We start from the raw sequence: 25,982 nt of genomic DNA, 5'->3' as shown, positions 1-25,982 counted from the left end.
TACAATGATCCCATTTCATTCTCACTTCATCAGCGTGAATGTACATGTCAGAAATGCTGCTTCAGTGTAAGTACACACACACACACACACACACACACACACATCCCTATACACATGCACCCTCATACAGTATATTACAAATGGGAGCAGTAATCAGGCAATCTTCTCTGATTCCTGTATAATCCTGAAGTCCAGCTGAGAAAGGGGAAAGAATTTATAGATTCACACCCCCAGATTTATGAACATAAAAGTACATATCATAAAATATCATAAAATAATTCTGAGCTCAGTTAGTAACTTAGTAGCCTTTTCTGTTTATTCTCAATAACCGTGGCATTTTCCTTGACTCTGTGACTCCTGGAAGAGTGAAACTGTAAGTTACCATGTGTACTGTATGGGTAATTGTGTATGTGTATAACACTGATTAAAGGAGATGAGTCTGTTAAAAATGTTGAAAAATGAAAATAATAATAACAATAAGGACATTGATGTAAGGAAGCCTTCACAGACTCTTAAATGCATTTGGCATGTGTGTGCACATGGCAAATTAATATCTAACTTTCATTATTTTGAGATATTTGTTTTTTGAAGGTTGGGAGGAAACTGGTGAACCCGGAGGAAACAGGGGAGAACATGCAAAACACCCCACTGATGGTAACCCAAGCTCAGGATCAAACCGAGGAGTTGTGGGACAGCAACGCTACCCAATGCACCACCAACATAATTAGAAAAACTGTAATAAAATTAATGGTTTTAGTTTGTCTTCAAATGGGGGAAGTTGATTTACACAAATGTAATCCAACCATTTGATTCATTAATTTCCACATGCAATTACCATTTATGCAAGCAGGTGCTAATCAGCTTGCATGATTTATTGCAGGTGTTGCACTTTTTTATGTAAGCCCTAAGTAGCCATGCATTATTATTATTTTTCTTTCTAGTTTTCTCGTAATCTCGACTTAATTTTCTTGAGATCTCCACATAACAAAATTGTTGTCTGTCAGTGATTAACATCTTCCACATTAGTTTTTGACATTTGAAAAGGGGACACCTCCTGTCTCTTAATGTGAAGATAAAGTCTATCTCTACAGTGGGAAATTATTACATTCATGATGGAGATGGCAAAGACAAAAGATGGCAAAAAACACCAGTCCCACTCACAAGGCATGAGATTTTCTTGCTAAAATGACATCATAAGAAATCGTCTTTTTGTCAAGATCACAAGAAAACAACTTTTGTTATGTCGAGATCACGAGAAAATTAAGTCACGATCATGAGAAAACAACATGTCAAGATTATGTGAAAATTATGTCAAGATCATGAAAAAACAAGAAAGAAAAAAGAATAATGCATGGCCATTTAGGCCTTCCATAGTTTACAAAGTTTTAGTAAATCATGAACTTACAGGCTTGTAGCGAGAACTTTAGTTCACATTTAATTTTTATGTTCAGTCAGAAACAAAATAACAAATGAATATTTTTCATTAAATGTAGAAGAAAATGGATTTTTCAAAAATACGTCCTGGCTTAATTTCGGTTTAATTTCTAATTAACCTTCACATTACAGGTATAATTTTGTATATAAATATACAAGTATAAAATTCGATGAAAGCCAGAGTCACTGCTATGGCCAGTGCTGAGTAAGAACTAGGACATGAGTCCTGAAGTATCCTCCAGTGTTCATTGGCTCCTTCTCGTACGGAAAATACCAAACGGCACAGTTCAAGGGGATGCTTGGGCATAGACTAGGAGCCACTGGCCCATATAATACTCTGAAAATCTGAAATATATTTAGAACATTTTTAAAGGACAGCTATGTCAGGAATCTACCTCCACCACAGGAGCATTTTAGTACATTTCTACATTCTTTTTTTTTTTTTTTTGCAGGCTGCGCAGAAAACTGTCCCATAACAACAGACCTGTGCTGCACTCCCCTGAATATCTATATTTACAAACTGGGGCAATCCAGTGAAGGAGTTGATAAAAAATGTATTTTTAATGCACCTGATACTAAGAATAGCTTCATATCGGTATGTGTGTAACTAAGTGCATTTTGATCTATGTGTGCATCAATGCCTAAGTGTGCAAGTGAGTCTGTGCGTGTGTGCGTATCTGGTGTTGCATGTCTCTTACTTGTTGGTTTTGATTTTGACATCTTTGCTCTTGCGGAGTTCACTCCCATCTTTTAGCCAGCGAAAGGATGGGCTCAGGTTGCCCTGAACCTCGCACTTTAGGGTCACACGCTCACCTTCCCACACCCATTGAGAACGCATGGGCTTCAACTTTGGAGCTAATGCTATGGGGGGGGGGGGGGAAAGAGAGAGAGAGAGAGAGAGAGAGAAACAGAGAAACAGAGAAACACAGAGAGGGAGACAGACAAACAGACAGACAAACAGACAGACAGATAGGGTGTAGATTTGGGTGGCGCAGGGAAACAGATGGTAGCGAAGGATGAAGTGAGAGAGGCAGATTGATAGTAGAAAGAGATGTGTGTCGGAAGCATGTTGAAGGACAGACACATGAAACATGATGAAATAGTACATAGTAAATCAATTGAGAGATAAGAAGGGCGAGGAGAAAGAGAGAGAGAGAAAGAGTGAGAAAGGGAGAAAGTACAAGAGAATATAAGAGATTAATGTGTTTGATGGAGTAATCCATCTGGAAGCATAACTCTGATAAAAAAACAAGAGCAGTAATTCTAAAATAATATAAAAAAGTGATAAAACCACAGTATTCAGAAAAGATCATACGATTTAGTTAAAGTCAAACATATATGTATAGCGCAAATACACACATACAACGCTTGTCCATTTAGAAAGGCCTAGATTTGTAGACAAACTGTACTGCCTTACCACTGATACACTCGACATAATGAAGGATCTTCTGACACGTGTATTTGAAATATGTATGTTGTAACAACACAATGTTCAGCAACACACAGGTTAAAAATATAGCAGCAGCTTAACATTTGTAAGTATAGTTACAGCATACTTTAGGAAACAGTTATATTTCAGATGTCATACAATTGAGTCATTGACTAACATTACCATTATCTAGCTGAAACTCATGTCCCTCTTGTAAAATACAGTTTTACACACACACACACACACACACACACACACACATATATATATATATATATATATACACAGACACACACACAGTATCTCATAATACAAATATTTTTGTAAATATTTGATTATATCTTTTCATCTGACAACACTGAAGAAATGACACTTTGCTACAATGTAAAGTAGTGAGTGTACAGCTTGTATAACAGTGTAAATTTGCTGTCCCCTCAAAATAACTCAACACACAGCCATTAATGTCTAAACCGCTGGCAACAAACGTGAGTACACAAAAGTGAAAATGTCCAAATTGGGCACAAAGTGTCAATATTTTGTGTGGCCACCATTATTTTCCAGTACTGCCTTAACACTCTTGGGCATGGAGTTCACCAGAGCTTCACAGGTTGCCACGGAAGTCCTCTTCCACTCCTCCATGACGACATCACGGAGCTGGTGGATGTTAGAGACCTTGTGCTCCTCCCCCTTTCGTTTGAGGGTGCCCCACAAATGCTCAATAGGGTTTAAGTCTGGAGACATGCTTGGCCAGTCCAACACCTTCACCCTCAGCTTCTTTAGCAAGGCAGTGATCGTTTTGGAGGTGTGTTTGGGGTCGTTATCATGCTGGAATACTGCCCTGCGGCCACGCTCTGCTTCAGTATGTCACAGTACATGTTGACATTCATGGTTCCCTCAAGGAACTGTAGCTCCCCAGTGTCGGCAGAACTCATGCAGCCCCAGACCATGACACTCCCACCACCATGCTTGACTGTAGGCAAGACACACTTGTCTTTGTACTCCTCACCTGGTTGCCGCCACACACGCTTGACACCATCTGAACCAAATAAGTTTATCTTGGTCTCATCAGACCACAGGACATGGTTCCAGTAATCCATGTCCTTAGTCTGCTTGTCTTCAGCAAACTGTTTGCGGGCTTTCTTGTGCATCATCTTTAGAACAGGCTTCCTTCTGGGACGACAGCCATGCAGACCAATTTGATGCAGTGTGCGGCGTATGGTCTGAGCACTGACAGGCTGACCCCCCACCCCTTCAACCTCTGCAGCAATGCTGGACGCACTCATACGTCTATTTCCCAAAGACAACCTCTGGATATGACGCTGAGCCTGTGCACTCAACTTCTTTGGTCGACCATGGCGAGACCTGTTCTGAATGGAACCTGTCCTGTTAAACCACTGTATGGTCTTGGCCACTGTGCTGCAGCTCAGTGTCAGGGCCTTGGCAATCTTCTTATAGCCTAGGCCATCTTTATGTAGAGCAGCAATTCTTTTTTTCAGATCCTCAGAGAGTTCTTTGCCATGAGGTGCCATGTTGAACTTCCAGTGACCAGTATGAGGGAATGTGAGAGCAATGAGACCAAATTTAACACACCTGCTCCCCATTCACACCTGAGACCTTGTAACATTAACAAGTCACATGACACCGGGGCAGGAAAATGGCTAATTGGGCCCAATTTGGACATTTTCATTTAGGGGTGTACTCACTTTTGTTGCCAGCGGTTTAGACATTAATGGCTGTGTGTTGAGTTATTTTGAGGGGACAGCAAATTTACACTGTTATACACGCTGTACACTCACTACTTTACATTGTAGCAAAGTGTCATTTCTTCAGTGTTGTCACATGAAAAGATATAATCAAATATTTACAAAAATGTGAGGGGTTTACTCACTTTTGTGAGATACTGTATATATACATGTATCAAAATAAAATAATCAGGGCAATAATTAAGAAGTTCCAGTCAAGTGGAAATGTTATGAATCAACCTGGAATTGCATGTGTGTCTATATTGTCTCAATGCACTGTGAAGAGGACGGTTTGAGTGGCCAAAAAATCTCCAAGGTTTACCACTGGAGAACTGCAGAAGTTAGTTGCGTCTTGGGGTCAGAAAGTCTCCAAAACTACAATCTGAAGTCTCCTAAATCACCATTAGTTGTTTGGAAGGGTTTCAACAAAAAAGCCTCTACTCTCATCCAAAAACAAACTCAAGCGTCTTCAGTTTGCCAGACACTACTGGAACTTCAAATATGATCGGGTTCTATGGTCAGATGAAACCAAATAGAACTTTTTGGAAATAAACACCAGAGGTGGTTTTGATACACAGCCATATGGAAGCCATATGGATAAGTACCTCATGCCCACGGTTAAATATGGTGGTGGCTCTTTAATATTTTTGAGGTTGTTTTTCTGCCAGAGGCCCAGGATATTTTGTTAGGATACATGGCATCATGGACTCTATCAAATATCAATAGATATTAAATGAAAACCTGACTGTCTCTACCAGAAATATTATAATGGTCCGTGGTTGGCTCTTCCAGCAGGACAATGATCCAAAACATACATCAAATTCAACACAAAAATGGTTTACTGACCACAAATTCAAGGTCCTACCATGGCCATCCCAGTCCCCTGACTTAAAACCCGTAGAAAACCTGTGGGCTGAACTCAAGAGAAGCATCCACCAGCATGGACCTCGAAATTGAAAGGATCTGGAGAGATTCTGTTTGGAAGAATGGTCTCAGATCCCTTGCCATGTATTCTCCAACCTCATCAGGTATGACAGGAGAAGACTCAGAGCTGTTGTCTTGGCAAAGGGAGGTTTTTAACAGATTTTAAAATTTGTTTTTGATAAACCTGTGTTTTCTTTGCAGTTGTTTGATATCCATGAGAGCAGAGAATTTTTGTGAATTTGTTTAACAAAAGATCAAAAGGTTGAACAATAAAGACAAATTTTCACACCTTTCTTTGCTCATATTTACCATGGTTGCCAATATTACTGGAGGGCACTGTATTTGTAGTTTATTATGACACATTTCTCAGTTTCAGCATTTCGTGGTTGGAAGGGTTACATCAGGATTATTTTGAATTACATATCAAAATACATTTTGAGCTATATTTTCCATCGATGACTACAGTGATGCATTGAAAGAACCTTGTTCCTTAACATTCCTATCATAACGTTTATTTTCTCTGAAAGGAATAGCTTAGCACACAGATGTTCCTGCCTCAGGCTTTTCTTTAGTGCAAAACTGTAAGAGCTGATGCACTGGGACCCAAGCAAGATATCACAGCTTTTCTCTTTGTCAACAACTCATCCACATCCCTCATTCGCTCTCACTAACACACTGGCACCTCTTTGTAATTTGGTATCATTTTATATTTTAACAAATCCTTCTAAATATGAAGTGATATCAATACAGCACAACCAATTAAACAGTGAATAGTCTGTCAATGAGCCCCTTGTTTGTGTCAGGTTTTTCCGGTGGATGTCAGTGTGTGAAGCAGCTATGAGACATTGCTTGAAAGAATGTATTCAGTAGCAGACTCGCTGGGACTGTCTTATGTGCATCTCAGTTCAACTGCAGCTGCATTTCAAATGTGGCTTACAAAAAAAGGAACGTTGATGGACTTTGTAACGTATGAGACAGAAAATAGAGTAGGATCTATAAAATATTAAACATCTATCATTAGCTATCGTTTTATGACAAAAATACATCTCTATGCACACTATATACCTTGAAATATTCTGTATAGTGGAGTGATTATGGTATAAATGTAAACGTAACATGCTATGACTTAGTATTCAACAGATTAGCTCATACCAAATATGGACACAGCAGTTATTGCAGTAGCAGCAAAGAAAAGTGTATAATAGTGACAAGTGACAAGTAGCAAAATCAATCAAGGAGTCAATGCAGGAAAGTGCAAATATTGCAATGGGAGTGGGATGGTGTTCAGTTCAGTGTGTGTGTGTGTGTGTGTGTGTGGGTGTGTGTAAGTCAGTCCAGTCTCTGAGTATTGAGAAGTCTGATGGCTTGGAGGAAGAAGCTGTTACACAGTCTGGCAGTGAGGGCCCGAATGCTTCGGTACTTTTTTCCAGATGGCAGGAGGGTGAAGAATTTGTGTGAGGGGTGTGTGGGGTCATCCACAATGCAGGTGGCTTTGCAGATGCAGTGTGTGGTGTAAAGGTATATGTTGGAGAGAAGAGAGACCCCAATGATCTCTGCTGCAGGGTCTTGCAATCTGATAAGGTGCAATTTCCGAACCAGACAGTGATGCAGATGCTCAGGATGCTCTCAATAGTTCCTATGTAGAATGTTGAGAGGATGAGGGGTGGGAGATAAGCTTTTTTCAGCCTTCTCAGAAAGTAGAGATGCTGCTGATCTTTCTGGGCTATGGAGCTGGTATTGAGGGACCAAGTGAGGTTTTCCATCAGGTGAACACCAAGGAATTTGGTGCTCTTGACGATTTCTACAGAGGAATCGTCGATGTTCAGTGGAGAGTGGTCGCTCCGTGCTCTCCTGAAGTCAACAACCATCTCTTTTGTTTTGTCCACATTCAGAGACAGGTTGTTGGCTCTGCACCAGTCCGTTAGCCGCTGTACCTCTTCTCTGTATGCTGACTCGTCGTTCTTGCTAATGAGACTCACCACAGTCATGTCATCAGCGAACTTGATGAAGTGATTGGAGCCGTGCATTGCTGCACAGTCATGAGTCAGCAGAGTGAACAGCAGTGCACTGAACACACAGCCCTGAGGGGCTCCCGTGCTCAGCGTGGTGGTGTTGGAGATGCTGTTCCCAATCCAGACTGACTGAGGTCTCCCAGTCAGGAAGTCCAGGATCCAGTTGCAGATGGAGGTGTTCAGGCCCAGTAGGTTCAGATTTCCACTCAGGTGCTGAGGAATGATTTGTGTTGAACAACATTCTAACATAGGTGTCCTTTTTGTCCAGGTGGGTGAGGGCCAGATTTAGGGTGGTGGTGATGGCATCATATGTTGAGCGGTTGGGGCGATACATGAACTGCAGTGGGTCCAGTGAGGGGGGCAGAAGGATCTTGATGTGCCTCCTGACTAGCCTCTTGAAACACTTCATGATGATGGATGTGAGTGCAACAGTCATTGAAGCAGGACACTGAAGACTTCTTCGGCACGCGGACAATGGTGGTATCCTTGAAGCATGTTGGAACAGGATGCTGCTCAGGGAGAAGTTGAAGAACAACAGAAGAACAAATGAGAACATCTGCCATCTGATCTCCACATTCTCCACGCACTCTGCCAGGAATGTTTTCTGGTCCAGAAGCCTTCTGTGAGTTGACTCTGCGTAGAGTTTTCCTCACATCAGCCATGGTTAGACATAGCACCTGGTCATTGGAAGGAGGGGTGGTCTTCCTCGCCGCCAGATCATTCTGCACCTCAAACCGAGCATAGACGTGGTTCAGCGCATCTGGAAGGGAGGTATCACTGTCACAGGTGGGTGATGTCCTGTAGTAGCTAATGGCCTGAATGCCATGCCAAATGCGCCATGTGTCGGCACTATCCATTTGCTTCTCTGATGGCTCGGGACAGTTTGGCCCTCGCTGTTCTTAGGACTGCCTTGTCACCTGCCCTGAAGGCGGAGTCTCGGGTCCTCAGCAGTGCATGCACCTCCGCCGTCATCCACATCTTCTGGTTGTAGCGTGTAGTGATTGTCTTGGAGACATTGATGTCATCAATGCACTTACTGATGTAGCTGGTCACTGACGAAGGTCCATGTAATGCTCTCCTGATTGAATTGAGAGGTAGAGGACAGTCAGAAGGGCAGCAAAAGCAATTGCAGATGCAGTTTACAGAAGGCTTCGGCATGGGAAGAATTTGCAGAGCCCATGGAAACAAATATCATGGTGGCTACAATGATGTTCTGGCAACCTGTCCCCCACCTCAGGAGGGGGTGATGAGAACATGCACAAGCTCTGCTGAACAAGTGTTGGGAGTAGTGACATCTACTGAAGATACTGTTGAGATATTGAAGAAGCACTTTGACAAACCAGTGGATAAACCCTTCCCTAAGGAATCAGTACCAGGAATCTTTGGTGTTTTAGAGTCCATATCTGAGGCTGAGGTTACTAAGGTAGCAATCCTTTATATTGAGAAGGCTGCAGGCGTGGATGAGAGGTTGAAAGCACTGTACATGCTTGGGGTTGTGTGGTTAACACACCTCTTCAATACTGTATGGAGATCTGGGGTACTGCCTTTCTACTGGCAATTTGAGATGGTGATCCCTATTTTTTAAAAGAGGGGATGGACAGAAGGTGTGTTCCAATTACAGGAGAATTATAATTAAACCTCTTAGGGAAAGTTACAGGGATGTAACATTTGTTATTTGCAGATGTTGTTGTTCTCTTGGCACCATTCACAACAGTAGACATCTGACACATCCATCAGCAATTTGCTGCTGAGAATGAGCATCTGGGATGAAAATCAGAACCTCCAAGATAAAGGCCGTGGTTCATTCCAGGAAAAGAGTGTGAGTTTCCCTTCAGGTGAGAGGCCAGACCTTGCCCCTGGAGATGAAGTTTAAGTACCTTGGGATCTTATTTATGGGTGAAGGAAAAAGAGTGGGAGATTAACAAATGGATTGCATTAGCACTGTTACAGTCAATGTACCAGTCTGTGGCGGTGAAGCAGGAGATTTCTGTTTACCAGTCAATCTATATCCCTATCCTTACCTATGGTCATGAGCTGAGGGTAGTAACAGAAAGAATGAGGTTGCAAGTACAGTTGGTGAAAATAAGGTTTTCAAAACAGGATTGCTGGGCTCACTTTCCATCATAGGATAAAGAGCTTGGAAATTCAGAGAGAGCCTTGGAGGAGTCATGTGAGGTGGTTTGGGCACCTTACAAGAATGCCCCTTGGACAGCTCCCAGTAGAGCTGGATCAGGTACATCCCATGGGACTGGGGAGATTATATATCACAGTTGGCTTTGGACATCCTGGGGATCAACCAGGAAGAGCTAGGATCTTTGGTACTTTTTGTTTTCAAGTAAACAATCCCCCCAACACCCACACACCCACATCCACACCCACACCCACTCACACACACACACACATACACCTCAAGCTCACACACATCAAGCTCCTGATCATCTCCTGCTGCTCTACCCAGTAATTTTACCCAGTGTAATGAGCTGAATGGGCTTCACATCCCCTTAATGAGCAGACCCAAAATAATTAACTACTGTAAGAGCTAAACAAGAGGGAAAAAATGTGTTCTCGTCCCCACCATTAAAAAAAGTTTTAGAAATTCCTTTTCACTTGAATTCCAAACTTTGCTAATATTACTTTTATTTATTTTTTTTATTATGTTTGATTAGACTTTATTTTCTATCTTCTTTTGTATTAGTTCCCTATGTAGCTTATGTTTCTATAAAATGCTATGTATTTCTGTTCTTAATACAATTCAAGTCCCTTGAAAATGCTTTAGATAGTTAAGGGCTATAGACTCCCAAAATGGCTTCACTTGCAACCTTCTTTGAAAGGTTAATAATCAAACTATATTTCATGGACAGACATTCTCATCACAATGGGTATGTGTGTTGGTGTGTATATGGGTATGTGTACTTCACTGAAGTGTGTGTGCCCTTGAAAGGAGTGTGTATTGCTGTGAACCTGCAGCACACTGCAGTTGTGCATGAGGGCTTTCGCTCAAATCAGCATTTTCTGACAGTTGTATCACTCTCACTAAAGAGGGGGGATGGGGAGAGTGAAAAAGAGTTTGAAGGTATAGAACATCATGCACCACCTCTTTGAGACATCCACCACCCTTCACCCACACCTACACACACTCTTGAGAGTACATACACACACATGTACAGTATATAATTATACATACCAGGGGCTAACATTACAATGACAATTAGAGAATAAACATGCAAAATAAGCAGATTCTGTCCTTGGGCTGCCAATCAGAGCTAATGCACAGCTTGGCACGCATGTCTTGTAACATGTACAGCTTGAGTCAGCTCACCAGTAACTACCATAACATCGCAGTGAAGCTCAATCCACTCAACCTTGCTGGCCTTTCAGACAGAAATGCACATGCTTACTTGCTTGAGGTAGGCCATCATGTATGATGGTGGCTTCTGTTGTCCTTAACAGTGAGTTCTTTAATGACTGATTAAATCAATTCTGGAACCACACGTGTTAGTTCAAATGAAGCATATGTAAGTTTTGCATCAATTATGTTTTTATTTTTGTTCTGGCTGACCATTCCTGTTCTAGCTTGCGTGTCCCATCTAGGCCCAGACGTCATGATAAGCAGCATTCACCAGGTTCTCAGGCTTAATCTTGCACAACCGTAGTAAAGCCTTTAATTTGATTTCAGTGTTGTGTACACCAAGATACTTCCATAATGTGCTTATATGGAACCTCTCTAAAAATTGCCCTTTGTAGGTGACCCACACTATAGAATAGAGTAGGGACACAGACCGCCTGATAGACAGGATTCTTGGTGTGCAAAAGGTTCTTCCAAAAATTGGCTGATGCTTTTCTGTGTCAGATTTCAAGGTCCTTGCTGCAGTTCTCAGATCTATCATTGCCCAGATACTGGAATGAAGGAACAGCTTTGAGTACCTGAAGGCAGGCAGGGTGATTTGGGTTTTGTAACTCCACTGACACATCACTTCTGTTCTTTACCTTCCAAGATAACATGAGTCAACTTTCTACATAGAACTGGTGAAAGATAGTGACAAATTTGCCCGGGAAACCATACTTGAGAGGCATTTCCTCAGTGTAAAAGGCCTTGGAGTGGTCGACAAAGGCTATAAACAGATCTTGGTGTTGGTCTCAGCACTTTTCCAAATTTCCATGCTCTGAAAATGTCAGTTGTGCTACTGGTTTGTGAGCTGCTAAAACCTCAACAAAGGTTGGTGCTTGGTTGAGGTTGTTAAAAAAATACTCCAACAGTTTGTCTGGAATGATGGGGTCTGCATGATGCATGACCTTCTCAGTCCACCTTAACAAGATCCTTTGGTCTTTCAGAAGTGTAAGACCACATGCAAGGGAGTGATAGAATAGTTTTTATGGCCAAATAGGATCTTTATCATGTCATAAAAGTTTTAAATAAAAGCACATTGTTTTTTATCTCCACTAGATGCAAAGTCCTTAGCCAAATGTAGTTCAGACTCTTCCTGCAAGTGTTTAGATAGGGGATGTGTTCATGTATTTGTTCTTTATTTTGTCTTATTCCATTTGTAATAAGACAAAATGGCCAACACCATCTGCACCAAGTACCCTATTCCATGTTTTGTTTTTCTAGCACAACCCAGGACTGATGTCACCAGGCAAGAGGATTTTATTACTCTTGAGACTCCAGCAAGCAGCCCCAACCAACAGTTGATAGAAATGATTTTTAGCTTGGTTTTCAGATGGCATTTTTAGTGCAGAGGCACAGAGAAGAGTAGCAGAGTGCTCATTGGCAAGGGTGATATGGAAAGATATTAGCCTTTCACTTATTCCAACAGATGGCTCTGTCAGTCTTGGAAGAACCATGCTATTGACTACCACTTCCATGCTACACTGATGGTGAAAAAAGGCATAATCTTTCCACAAGGTGTAGCTCATTCTTTCCTCATTTAGTAATCCTTCATCCAAGCATCTAGTCTCACTCAGGACAGCAATATCAATGTTACAGTGCCTCAGTTCTGTTGTAATCAGTGCTGTTCTGTGATGGAGTCTATCATAGAAGGAGCAATAGGAGTCCAGTCGATACCATGTACTGTATATCCCAACAATTTTCTTTTTATTTCAATTACAGGATGGAATTCCATCATAAATGTGGCAACCTATGCAGGCTTAATATGTGTGGGCATGTCTACGCCACCTTTTCTTGGCCCTTCACACTTTTGCTGTGAGCAATGTGAAAAATGACTGAATAATCTATTGATAAGCTTTATCAACCACAGCAATCAACCAAACAATGCCTCCTCTGCAACACACAATGCTCAGAAGTCAAATAAAATATTTGCCATTTCCTATTTAAGTTGAGTTAAGTAAAGTCAGAACACTTTTTTAATGTTCTCCTTATATTCTGGCAAATGTCAAGAATGTTTTTGCAACGAGAGAAAAACAAAACATTTGAACCCCCAACATCTAACCAATCTGGACAAGGAGCTTTGAAATTAACATTGAAAGAAGGGGTTGCATTTGTTAGTGTAGCTGATTGTCACCACTCAAAATTTGACTGCATCCAAAACCAGTTTAAAGGAGAAACAATGTCAATGTTGCGACAGAATCTAGATATAAAACACAGAAGCACTTCCAATGCCAATATAGATGTTATGCAAGCTTCATTTTTCAACATCACAAAAACTTTTCACCTTGTCTGAGAAGGTAAGTGATGAGGCTTACACTCTGTCTGGTAGCTGTCATTCACCCAATGAGGAATAACAAAAGGACACATCCAGGTCACATTAGATTAGGTTAATAGTTCTTGAGAAACAAGGCTGGGATTAAAACGCAAGTCTTTAATGTCAGTGCTTGGTTAGAGCACCTCCTTTGTCTGGTCTTTTCTCTCTCCTCTTTCTCTCTCAAACTGTGACTGCACTGCTTGGCAGTTGCACTTCAACAGAGTGACGCATACTTCCACATCTCCCACACAACGATAAACGAATATGTGTTCGTTTTCTCTTCTCTCCCTGCAACGGATTATCTTTCTTCCCTCGCTCCTTCCTTTTCTCTTTCCCTTGCATCTCTCCTCTCCTGCTGTCTCTGCTGCTGTGGTTTGTCATGCTGAGGTGGGATTATGGAGCGTGGCAGAGAAGACTGTGTGTGTGTGTGTGTGTGTGTGTGTGTGTGAGAGAGAGAGAGAGAAGAGTGAGAGGGAGAGAGGGAAAGAACGATGCGGAACGCTTCAGCACTGCAGGAGAATCCAACCCCTCATACAGCAGAGGGGGGTGGGGGGGAGCTAAAAAGATGAGAGGGAAGCAGTGAGGGAGGAAGGATGGCTGGAAAGCTTGTCACAGTCATGGACTTAACTAGTCATGGAGGAGAAGCTGGATGAGTAATATTACAGCTCTAGAGAGGAGCACACAAGGAAATGAACGACAGAGAGGAATGGACAGAGAGGAAAAGAGAGAGAAATACAGGAAGGTGACTAAATGAAGACAGAATTAATGGGAATATTTGGGGCGGGGGGGGGTAATTACAGTGAATGTAAAAGAGGATGTTAAGCCTACAGGACACTGGGGAACATATCTACTAATTTTTTTCCTGTGGTAAAATATGACTGTCATTATTCAGTTAGTCTTCCAAGCCAAAATCTGGTATGTTTTATCAACAAAAAAAAAGTCACCTACTTTCACAAAAGAAACATTCTGACTGACATGACAGATGACAAACCACACAGACCCTTTCCTGAAGCCTGTTGGTAAATAAGCTCATTGTGTCACAGGGTACAAAAGTTGTGAATGTGCTAGAATATTCAACAACAGACATTGCCACAAAGCAGCTTTTTTTTTCCTCCAGATGATTCCAGATGGGCAAGCCAGAGATGACAATGGCAAGTAAAAACTCCTTAAGACCACATGAAGACGAAACCTGAGAAACCTCTTTAGTAAGTGTGTGTGAAAGGATGCTCCATATAAACATATTGTCAATAAGGGTCCTGTGATGAGCACAGGTCAATTTTTCTGATTACAGAAACAGTTTTTAAAAGGTACAAAGGTCTACAGTATTTATGTGAGATTATAGCCTGTACACACATGGAATGCCTAGTATTTGAGGCCAACACTATGCTTTATTTAGCCAACATGTAGGACTTTTATTGTCCAGACTAAGATCAAGATGGCAATCACTACTATTTTACACTGTTGCTTCATTACATATGCATTTAGGAGAGTTTACTAACAATCATGATATTAAGCCACTTGTCTTCACAGCCTCCTCCTATTTTCCCTATTTTCCCCCCATGATTATGACAGTAATCTAGCTTGTGATATCTTCAGTATCTCACAAAAGTGAGTAAACCCCTCACATTTTTGTAAATATTTGATTATATCTTTTCATGTGACAACACTGAAGAAATGACACTTTGCTACAATGTAAAGTAATGAGTGTATAACAGCTTGCATAATACTGTAAATTTGCTGTCCCCTCAAAATAACTCAACACACAGCCATTAATGTCTAAACCGCTGGCAACAAAAGTGAGTACACCCCTAAGTGAAAATGTCCCAATTGGGCCCAATTAGCCATTTTTCCTCCCCCGTGTCATGTGACTTGTTAATGTTACAAGGTCTCAGGTGTGAATGGGGAGCAGGTGTGTTAAATTTGGTCTCGTCGCTCTCACACGCCCTCAACTGGTCACTGGAAGTTCAACATGGCACCTCATGGCAAAGAACTCTCTGAGGATCTGAAAAAAAAAGAATTGTTGCTCTACATAAAGATGGCCTAAGCTATAAGAAGATTGCCAAGACCCTGACACTGAGCTTCAACACGGTGGCCAAGACCATACAGCGGTTTAATAGGACAGGTTCCACTCAGAACAGGCCTCGCCATGGTCAACCGAAGAAGTTGAGTGCACGTGCTCAGCGTCATATCCAGAGGTTGTCTTTGGGAAACAGACGTATGAGTGCTGCCAGCATTGCTGCAGAGGTTGAAGGGGTGGGGGGTCAGCCTGTCAGTGCTCAGACCAATATGCCACACACTGCATCAAATTGGTCTGCATGGCTGTCGTCCCCGAAGGAAGCCTCTTCTAAAGATGATGCACAAGAAAGCCCGCAAACAGTTTGCTGAAGACAAGCAGACTGAGGACATGGATTACTGGAACCATGTCCTGTGGTCTGATGAGACCAATATAAACTTATTTGGTTCAGATGGTGTCAAGTGTGTGTGGCGGCAACCAGGTGAGGAGTACAAAGACAAGTGTGTCTTGCCTGCAATCAAGCATGGTGGTGGAAGTGTCATGGTCTGGGGCTGCATGAGTGCTGCCGGCACTGGGGAGCTACAGATCATTGAGGGAACCATGAATGTCAACATGTACTGTGACATACTGAAGCAGAGCATGATCCCCTCCCTTCTGAGACCGGGCCGCAGGGCAGTACTCCAGCATGATAACGACCACTGCCTTGCTAAAGAAGCTGAGGTGATGGACAGGCCAAGCATATCTCCAGACCTAAACCCTATTGAGCATCTGTGGGGCATCCTCAAACAGAAGATGGAGGAGCACAAGGTCTCTAACATCCACCAGCTCAGTGATGTTGTCATGGAGGAGTGGAAGAGGACTCCAGTGGCAACCTTTGAAGCTCTGGTGAACTCCATGCCCAAGAGTGTTAAGGCAGTACTGGAAAATAATGGTGGCCACACAAAATATTGACACTTTGGGCCCAATTTGGACATTTTCATATAGCGGTGTACTCACTTTTGTTGCCAGCGGTTTAGACATTAATGGCTGTGTGTTGAGTTATTTTGAGGGGACAGCAAATTTACACTGTTACACAAGCTGTACACTCACTACTTTACATTGTAGCAAAGTGTCATTTCTTCAGTGTGGTCACATGAAAAGATATAATCAAATATTTACAAAAATGTGATGGGTGTACTCACTTTTGTGAGATACTATATATATATATATATATATATATATATATATATATATATATATATATATATATATATATATATATATATAGTACATTTAAAAAAAATATATATATATATATATATATATATATATATATATATATATATATATATATATATATATATATATATATATAAATATATAATTTTTAAAAATCACTGTCTGCGTTATTTGCACATTCCAAACCGATGTCAGTACAGATGAGGTTGAAAAAAGAAAAAAATCCTACCACAATGCTTTACCATTCCTTTAGGTTTTTTTTTTTGTACAAGCAACCATGAAGAAAATGGGACCTGTAACCTGCTTTTTTCATACAGCCATCAAACAGTCTTCCCAGTTTCAGTCTGCAGACCTGTTACAAAACAGGCCCATAATTTGATAACACACACAAATTTAATTTCCCTTGTGAAAGTAAGAACAAAATAGTCCAGGCTGCTGTCTCAGTGCTGTGCATGGCGTCTCTAGGGGAGACAAAGCTACTGCAAACCTCCATGCTGTGTTTCTCACAGAAAAAAACAGGACTATAATATCAAACATTTTTTAGAATGCATGCGAATACACATAGAAACACAACCACATTCCAGAGAGTTTCTTTGCAAGTAAAAATGATAAGGGCTATACTTCAACATAGTTGAGGAAATGACTTCATTCCCATGCTGATGATTCAAAGTGGCACTATAGTGCTTTAAAAATTCATGAAAGGTTGTCAGATATATATAAACTATAGCAGAATTTATATCTGGTGGAAATTAATGTGTGCATGTGTACTTGATAGAACATTGATCCAAGAATAGTACTTTCGGTGGGCATATGTCGCTACAGTGAATTTTTCTAAATTAGATGTGAAATCAGAGATATCCAATTATGTTCTCAGTAGACTACTATAGTGGACGTATGTCAGCTGCAGAATGAACACTGGGCCTGAAGCATGTGACCTTCAGTGCTCTGTGCCTTACAAAAAGCTGGCCAAAACTAGACCACTGTAAAGGACAGAAGAACTGCAATAGGGAAATTTCTACAAAACTGTGCTAGAAAAAAAAACATACAGCAGTTTATTTGGTACACCAATCTTGTACGTACACTTTGTACATAAAAGTTAGATAATTTATTGACTGTATCCCATCTGTCAGCCTGTGCTGAAAATGATCTGCTACCATAATAATATCTGATTTGATGTCAGGAACAGTCTGACAAGGCAACATATCCAACCCACAGCAGTCCTGTGGCCTGAAACAGATGAAGGGCTAGACGATGATTAACACACACTGTGAATGGAAAAGGATGAGCTGTAGTCATTACCTGTAGAGCCAAAATATGTGGAAATATTATGTATGTTTTTGTTTGTTTGTTTATTTTGAAGAGAATCATGGGAACAACACGACTGAGAAGTTAGTATGTACTTCAGCATGGATGCTGTACATTTGTGTCATATATCAAGGAGGGAATTCTGGACTTCATTTCCCAGCAGCCACTGCACTATATTATATCATTGTCAAATGACCACCTGCACCTGTATCACGTTTTTTGTTTAACAAGCACTCATATATATATATAACCACTGTTTGCACTGCTTCCTTGTCTTACGTACTGTCCATCCATGCTTTTGTCCCCGCATCGATGTTTAGATTTGCCACAGTGTTTTGCCTCGTGTTATTGTGTCTATGTTTTTTGCCTGTTTATTAATTGTTTGAAGATCTGCGCTTGCTTCCGTATCCTTCTTTGTAACGTGACAGAATGTAAGACCTAAAACTCGGAAGCAGTAGATTAATCATGAAATACCTGGGCTTCACTCTACCACCTATGTTCGCGGAGAACTACGCTACACTACTCCAACAGGAGGAGGAGCATGAAGCTGCGATACGTAAGCAGCAGGAGGACATGGAGGAGTCCGGGTACAAGTGGGAGCCTGTTGACTGGGCTTGTGCCATCTCCCACCCTCCCTCCCCTATTATAGATCTAGTCAGCGGAGAACGTAAGTCAGCTTCCCTGCTCGTCTGAGGACGCCGCTCAGCCTTTCGGATCAGCTGAGGACATCGCTCAGTCGCCCTGGTTGGCTGAGGACGTTGCTCTGTGTCCCAACATACCCAAGTGCTCTCCTCTGTTTGCCAACCCCGCGCACATCGCCGCTGTGCTTGCCTGCTCCACTGAGGAACTCACCCTGCTTTTCTGCACCACTGAGGGCATTGCTCGGCTTTACCGCTCCGCTGAGGAAGTCACTCCGCTTTTCTGCCCAGCTGAGGATGTTGCTCTGCCTTCCTGCTTGGCTGAGGACGCCACTCAGGCTTCCTGCTCGGCTGAGGACGTCGCTTTGCCTTCCTGCTTGGCTGAGGATGTCGTTCTGCCTTCCTGCTTGGCTGAGGACGTCGCTCTGCCATCCTGCTTGGCTGAGGTCGTTGCTCTGCCATCCTGCTTCGCTGAGGACGTGGCTCTGCCTCTATGTTTCGCTGAAGACATCGGTCCTCTACTTGGCTTGTATGTCAATCCCCCTTCCTGCTCCACAGAGGGCATCGTTTCCTGCTCGTGCTTAGTGGAGAGCATCGTTCCTCCCTTTGACCTCGCTGAGAACCTCGCTCCCCTCTATAGCCTCGCGGAAATCTTGGAGCTTGCCTCGGGCCTCGCGGAGAACATCGCTTCCCTCTCCTGTCCTGCTGAGGAAGTTGTCCCGCTGTCCTGCCCCGCAGAGGACGTCGCTCTGAGCTCCAGCTCCGCTGAGGACACCGCTCTGCTTACCTGTTCCGCGGAGGACGCCACTCTACTCACCTGTTCCGCTGAGGACGTTGCGTTGCTTTCTTGCTCCACTGAGGACGCCGCTCAGTGTCCTGGCTCAGCTGGGGACATTTTGCCCAGGGGGCCAGGACCACCAGAGGGAGGGAGTGTATTTTCCTTGGGGTGGGGTTCTGTCATATATCAAGGAGGGAACTCTGGACTTCATGTCCCAGCTGCACTGCACCATATTACATCATTGTCACATGACCACCCGCACCTGTATCATGTTTTTTGTTTAACGAGCACTCATATATATATATATATATATATATATATATATATATATATATATATATATATATAGATAGATAGCCACTGTTTGAACTGCTTCCTTGTATTAAGTATTGTCTATCCATGCTTTTGTCCACATGTCGATGTTTAGTTTTGCCACAGTATTTTGCCTCGTGTTATTGTGTCTATGTTTTTTGTCTGTTTATTTATTGAATGTTTGAAGATCTGCACTTGCTACCGTCTCTGTACTTTGAATCGTGACAATCTGAAAAGGCTTTGCTCAACCCTCAATCGTCATCCTGTTTTCTAGAACAGCCTGAATTTAGGGATGACTAAATATTGCATGTCAGATAAAATATGTATTAGCCTGCAGTGCGCTGATTATGATGCACATACAATGCACAACCCACAAGCAAGAAACCCTAAATTAAAAATAAACAGAGTGGCACAATTGTGAAAGTCTTGGGGAGATTGTGAGATTGAATCTTGATCATGCTTAAGAATGTCCAGGAGAGACTAATTTGCTCTGCTCTCTGGGTGGGAAGGATTACATTCCTCTCTTTCATGTTAATCAGAGTGACACTAAACAGTAATAATCACATGTGAGCTCATGTATATTATGTTACATGTATGTTATCATCTCCTCTGTGTGTATTTAGCTGCACTGTCTCAAAAGAAGCATGTGTTAGTCTTTGCCCTTCTCAACTGGTAGCTTGGTGTGATAGGAGAAATCTAGCTAGTGGGTGGGAATTGGCAATGATTAATTTAGAAAAAAATGGGATTAAAATGATTTTTTTTCCCACAAAAATTTAAAATCCTCCTTTAAAGGAAGAGTTTGTTTGTCATATAGTACTCTGTCAATGAGCACATTGCAATTTCTCCACCTGACTTTTGAAGAAAGGGATTAGGGCTGATTAGCAACTTTCCAGTTTAGGACAAAGTTTTTTTTTCTGGTCTGGAAAAATGTAAACAGAAATCGTAAAAATAAAGAAACTAGTGACATCCCTTGCATGGGAATGTTGCTAAATTATATGATCACTATGGGTGTAGAAACACATTTACACATTACAAACTACTTCTACCATCATTCCAATGAGCACTTTTTGCTGAGTCTAAGAGAACGAGAACTAAAGAAAAAGGTTATATAATTATGTCATATAATGTAAGATAAGAAATCTGAGCAGACAGCAAATAAGTGAAATAACTACATAAATAAACTTAGAGAGTAGGGTTACGTCCTCCCAGGGATTAGTGGCGCATTTTTCTTATATATACAGTGAGGGAAAAAAGTATTTGATCCCCTGCTGATTTTGTACGTTTGCCCACTGACAAAGAAATGATCGGTCTATAATTTTAATGGTTGTTGTATTTGAACAGTGAGAGACAGAATAACAACAAAAAAATCCAGAAAAACGCATGTCAAAAATTTTATAAATTAATTTGCATTTTAATGAGGGAAAAAAGTATTTGACCCCCTCTCAATCAGAAAGATTTCTGGCTCCCAGGTGTCTTTTATACAGGTAACGAGCTGAGATTAGGAGCACACTCTTAAAGGGAGTGCTCCTAATATCAGTTTGTTACCTGTATAAAAGACACCTGTCCACAGAAGCAATCAATCAATCAGATTCCAAACTCTCCACCATGGCCAAGACCAAAGAGCTCTCCAAGGATGTCAGGGACAAGACTGTAGACCTACACAAGTCTGGAATGGGCTACAAGACCACTGCCAAGCAGCTTGGTGAGAAGGGGACAACAGTTGGTGCGATTATTCGCAAATGGAAGAAGCACAAAAGAACTGTCAATCTCCCTCGGCCTTGGGCTCCATGCAAGATCTCACCTCGTGGAGTTGCATTGATCATGAGAACAGTGAGGAATCAGTCCAGAACTACACGGGAGGATCTTGTCAATGATCTCAAGGCAGCTGGGACCATAGTCACCAAGAAAACAATTGGTAACACACTACGCCGTGAAGGACTGAAATCCTGCAGCGCGCGCAAGGTCCGCTGCTCAAGAAAGCACATATACATGCCCGTCTGAAGTTTGCCAGTGAACATCTGAATGATTCAGAGGACAACTGGGTGAAAGTGTTGAGGTCAGATGAGACCAAAATGGAGCTCTTTGGCATCAACTCAACTCGCCGTGTTTGGAGGAGGAGGAATGCTGCCTATGACCCCTGGAACACCATCCTCACCGTCAAACATGTAGGTGGAAACATTATGCTTTGGGGTTTTTTTTCTGCTAAGGGGACAGGACAACTTCACCGCATCAAAGGGACGATGGACGGGGCCATGTACCGTCAAATCTTGGGTGAAAACCTCCTTCCCTCAGCCAGGGCATTGAAAATGGGTCGTGGATGGGTATTCCAGCATGACAATGACCCAAAACACACGGCCAAGGCAACAAAGGAGTGGCTCAAGAAGAAGCACATTAAGGTCCTGGAGTGACCTAGCCAGTCTCCAGACCTTAATCCCATAGAAAATCTGTGGAGGGAGCTGAAGGTTCGAGTTGCCAAACGTCAGCCTCGAAACCTTAATGATTTGGAGAAGATCTGCAAAGAGGAGTGGGACAAAATCCCTCCTGAGATGTGTGCAAACCTGGTGGCCAACTACAAGAAACGTCTGACCTCTGTGATTGCCAACAAGGGTTTTTAAACCAAGTACTAAGTCATGTTTTGCAGAGGGGTCAAATACTTATTTCCCTCATTAAAATGCAAATCAATTTATAACATTTTTGACGTGCGTTTTTCTGGATTTTTTTGTTGTTATTCTGTCTCTCACTGTTCAAATAAATCTACCATTAAAGTTATAGACGGATCATTTCTTTGTCAGTGGGCAAACGTACAAAATCAGCAGGGGATCAAATACTTTTTTCCCTCACTGTATATATATATATATATATATATATATATATATATATATATATATATATATATATATATATATTTGTATATGGCACATCTCCCATGCAGGTCAATTTTGTGTAATCTCTTTCTGACTGTAGACGCATGCACTTTGACACCAACAGTTGGAAGACTTACTAGCAGATCCTGTGATGAAATTTTGGGGTTCTTGGAGATTTCTTTTTGCATCAGACGGTCTGCTCTTGGGCTGAATTTAGTGTGACGGCCATTTGAAATCTGCGCCATTTGTAGATTATTTTCTTACAGTGGATTGATGTATTTCAAATAATTTGGAGATCTTTTTAACATCTCTTGCCAGACTCATAGGCATCAACAACCTTTTTTCTGTAGGCCTTACAGAACTCTTCAGCTCTTGGCATGATGACACCACACATCTCAATAGCAAAGGGAAAACCAGTCACTAGATACGAGAGGGGTATAAATAAGACATTTTCCACCTGCACTCCCTAAGCAGGTTCTAATCACTGGCATGCAATCCTGAACACCTGATTCTAATGAAGGTGTGATAAATGTAAGGATGTACTTACTTTTTCAATGTGATTGATCTGTTTTTTGTTCATTTAAATTGTGAAAATGACTACAAAATGTCAGTTTTATGTGTCACTTTATAGTGTACTTATTTTTTCACACTTATGGGGTGTACTTATTTTTTCACATGACTGTACATGTGAATTAGTTATTTTCTTGCACCATAAAATCATGAAGTGTTAATATTGTGCTACATCAATATTAATTCCTGATTCAGAAAATATCATATTTGTACAGGTACATTTATATTTCTAAATGTCTATAGCTAGCCAGGGTTTCCTGTTACCTGTTACTCGTATAAGCACTTTAGCAACACCAGCTGTGTTCCATCAGCTTGAAGCACTGCACATGGAGGAAGTGTACATATGAGCCTTTTTGTATTTTTATAATAGAGCTCAATGTGCAGTTATTCACCAGTCGAGTCTCAAATGACTGGCTGTGTGTGGTTTCTCTCCTTGTAGCTGTGTGCATAGAGTTGCATCTGGATGTGCTTTTCCTTTCTTGCTTGTGTATTATTAAGGACCAGATACCAAAGTGAGAAACAAATAAAAGGAATAATTAATTATTAATAAGGTACACAATAAATGAAATGAATCTGTGTAAATAATAATAATAATAATAATAATAATAAGAAGAAGAAGAAGAAGAAGAAGAAGAAGAGGAAGAAGAAGAAATCAGTATCTGCAGGTATTATTTATTTTTCTTTTGCTTTATTTCAGCAATTAATTCATCCATTCATTAAACTTTTTTTTATTGTTGTTTTTGTTCAGTTCTGTGTTTATTTATTAATCTTTATTTATTAATCCCACTGCAGCTCTGACCTATCTACCACAGGGGTGAAGGGTGAAGGCTAACACATGCTTCCTCTGGAGATATGTGAAGCAAACTAAGACACCCTCTTTTCGAACTGCTGGTTATGCTGCATCACATACTCGGAGGAAAGTTCTATCTGCCCTCTTCCAAATTCATGAACTCACAGACACCCTTAACTGGCTTAACTGTAACTGACAGGGGAAAGAGAGTATGCCATCTCTCCCACCCAAAGAGCACAGGCAATTTTTGCTCTCTGTGTGCGACTCCTGGCTGCAGATAGTTGTGGCTTTGTTGGGATTCGAACTGCTCTGATCTCTGGACAATATGGTAAACGTTTTTCTCTTGCACCCCTCAGGAACCCTATAGTAATGATTTTTAATCCATGGGCCCTACTACATTTTTATTTAACTGTAAAATAATTGTTTAAATAATATTATTCCTTTTAGACAATTATAATAAATAATATTGGTTATCCAACCACACATTTTCTGCACTGTTTATCCTACACAGGGTTGCAGGGACCCTGGAGCCTATCCCAGGGAACTTGGGGAACAGGGCAGGGTACACCCTGGATAGGATGCCAACCCACTGCAGTGCACATATTCACACAGTATGGACAATTTGGAAATGCCAGTCAGCCTATAGAACATGTCTTTGGACTGGGGGAGGAAACTCGAGCACCCAGAGATAACCCCTGAAGTACAGGGAGAACATGCAAGCTCCACAAATATAGGGCAGAGGCAGGATTCTAACTCTAACCCCGGAAGGGCAAAGCAAATGTGGAAACCACTAAGCCACTGTGACTCCCATTAATGGTTATGTCTTTCATGGACCAGTAATCTACCCCAGGAACACTGGGCACAAGACAGGAATGGGATGCCAGTTCATCACAGGGCACCACACACACACAGACATTCACACACTCATTCACACCTAGGGCAGTTCAGAGTAGCCAATCCACTTATCGGCATGTTTTGGGAAGTGTGAATAAACTGGAATATACCGTTCATCAGGGATAAACCTCTTTAGAACTCGCTCACTCATATGTACTGATGTAACTGAAGATATCCACAATTGTGAAACACCACAATTTAGAAAAAAAATGCTCAGATGCCTGAATTGTCTAAATATATTTATTCCAACTTACACCAAAGGAATTAACAAACACTAATGATATTAAAACACCTTTACACTATGATGTATAGTCGATTAATGCATTTCCCCCCTAATAATTATTCTCCTCTAAAATGGAGCATCTGGCCACAAGGGACAAATGAGCAAAATCATTTATTAGCTGCATTAATGTGAGAATGTGAACTCCTACGTGGTAATTAGCTCTGATGGAAACAGCTCAGACAATGCTACAAGGTAAACATAGTTGTTTTGATAAGTCGTAATATGAATGTTTTTATTTTATAACAAGTCTACAGTATGTTAACAGGACAAGCATCGTTATTTGCTCATGAGTTTAACCAGGTGTGTCTAGTCCTAGATAACCAAAAAGCTAAGCTAGCCAAAAAGTGTTCAATCCCCAACAACAATGCAAAATTGTACATATTTAGACAGTGTTAGTAAAGTAAAATAGAAACCATTCCAAACAAAGTCAGATTTTAGAGAGAAGCACCAACCTGTCTTTTGGAAGGACTTATTGTAAGAATATCCTCTTCTGCTGATTTGTTAAAGTAACACCCTTCCTTAAAAACCTTATTAGTGTTATTAATGTATATTAACGTATATTCATGTTCAAGACGTTTTTTTGTTTTTTGTTTTTTTTTGTAAAACTTTGATAATTGCCATTAATGTATAGACTGGTTTTTATTTTAATGATTTGCAGTGTAATGTAACACCCATAATGAAAAACAATGAAAAGTGAGATTTTAAGATGCCTCTGAATAGTTACAGATTTTTAACAGTACAGGCTACAAGCTCTGTTAAGAGTTGAGTGATATTCACGCATCCTTCAAAAAACAGACTGTGTTTTGTGATAAGCTGATTAAACAGATCCTTCCCTAATCAGTGTAAGGTCTGTGCAATGCTGTATTGTAGGCTGTGTAGGCCTTTTTTCCTGATTACCAATATTCATTATGTTACAACACTAACTGCATATTTAATGGTTGCGTTGATTAGGGTTTAAGTTGTTGGTGTTGTTGGTTGTGAGATGCAAAAGGTTTAGAACCTCTTACCTAAAAGAACTTGAATGATTTGTAGCTTTATTGACACTGAAACTATTGGTTCAAACACAAAGATTTGTG

The 25,982-nt window shown here is 41.2% G+C and overlaps 1 protein-coding gene across 1 annotated transcript in view; it reads right to left on the bottom strand.

The window, feature by feature from the left end:
• nrg2b (neuregulin 2b) overlaps window positions 1-25,982 on the bottom strand; it is a 79,546-nt gene that overhangs the window by 37,204 nt on the left and 16,360 nt on the right. Inside the window, exon 2 of the mRNA XM_017474072.3 lies at window positions 2,133-2,295. Within this exon, the coding sequence (XP_017329561.1) occupies window positions 2,133-2,295 (163 nt within the window). The remainder of the gene's footprint in view (window positions 1-2,132; window positions 2,296-25,982) is intronic.

The sequence above is a fragment of the Ictalurus punctatus genome, chromosome 8 (assembly GCF_001660625.3).
Source record: "Ictalurus punctatus breed USDA103 chromosome 8, Coco_2.0, whole genome shotgun sequence".
In the NCBI taxonomy this organism is placed as follows: Eukaryota; Metazoa; Chordata; class Actinopteri; order Siluriformes; family Ictaluridae; genus Ictalurus; species Ictalurus punctatus.
This window is presented reverse-complemented; position numbering and strand designations above follow the sequence as displayed.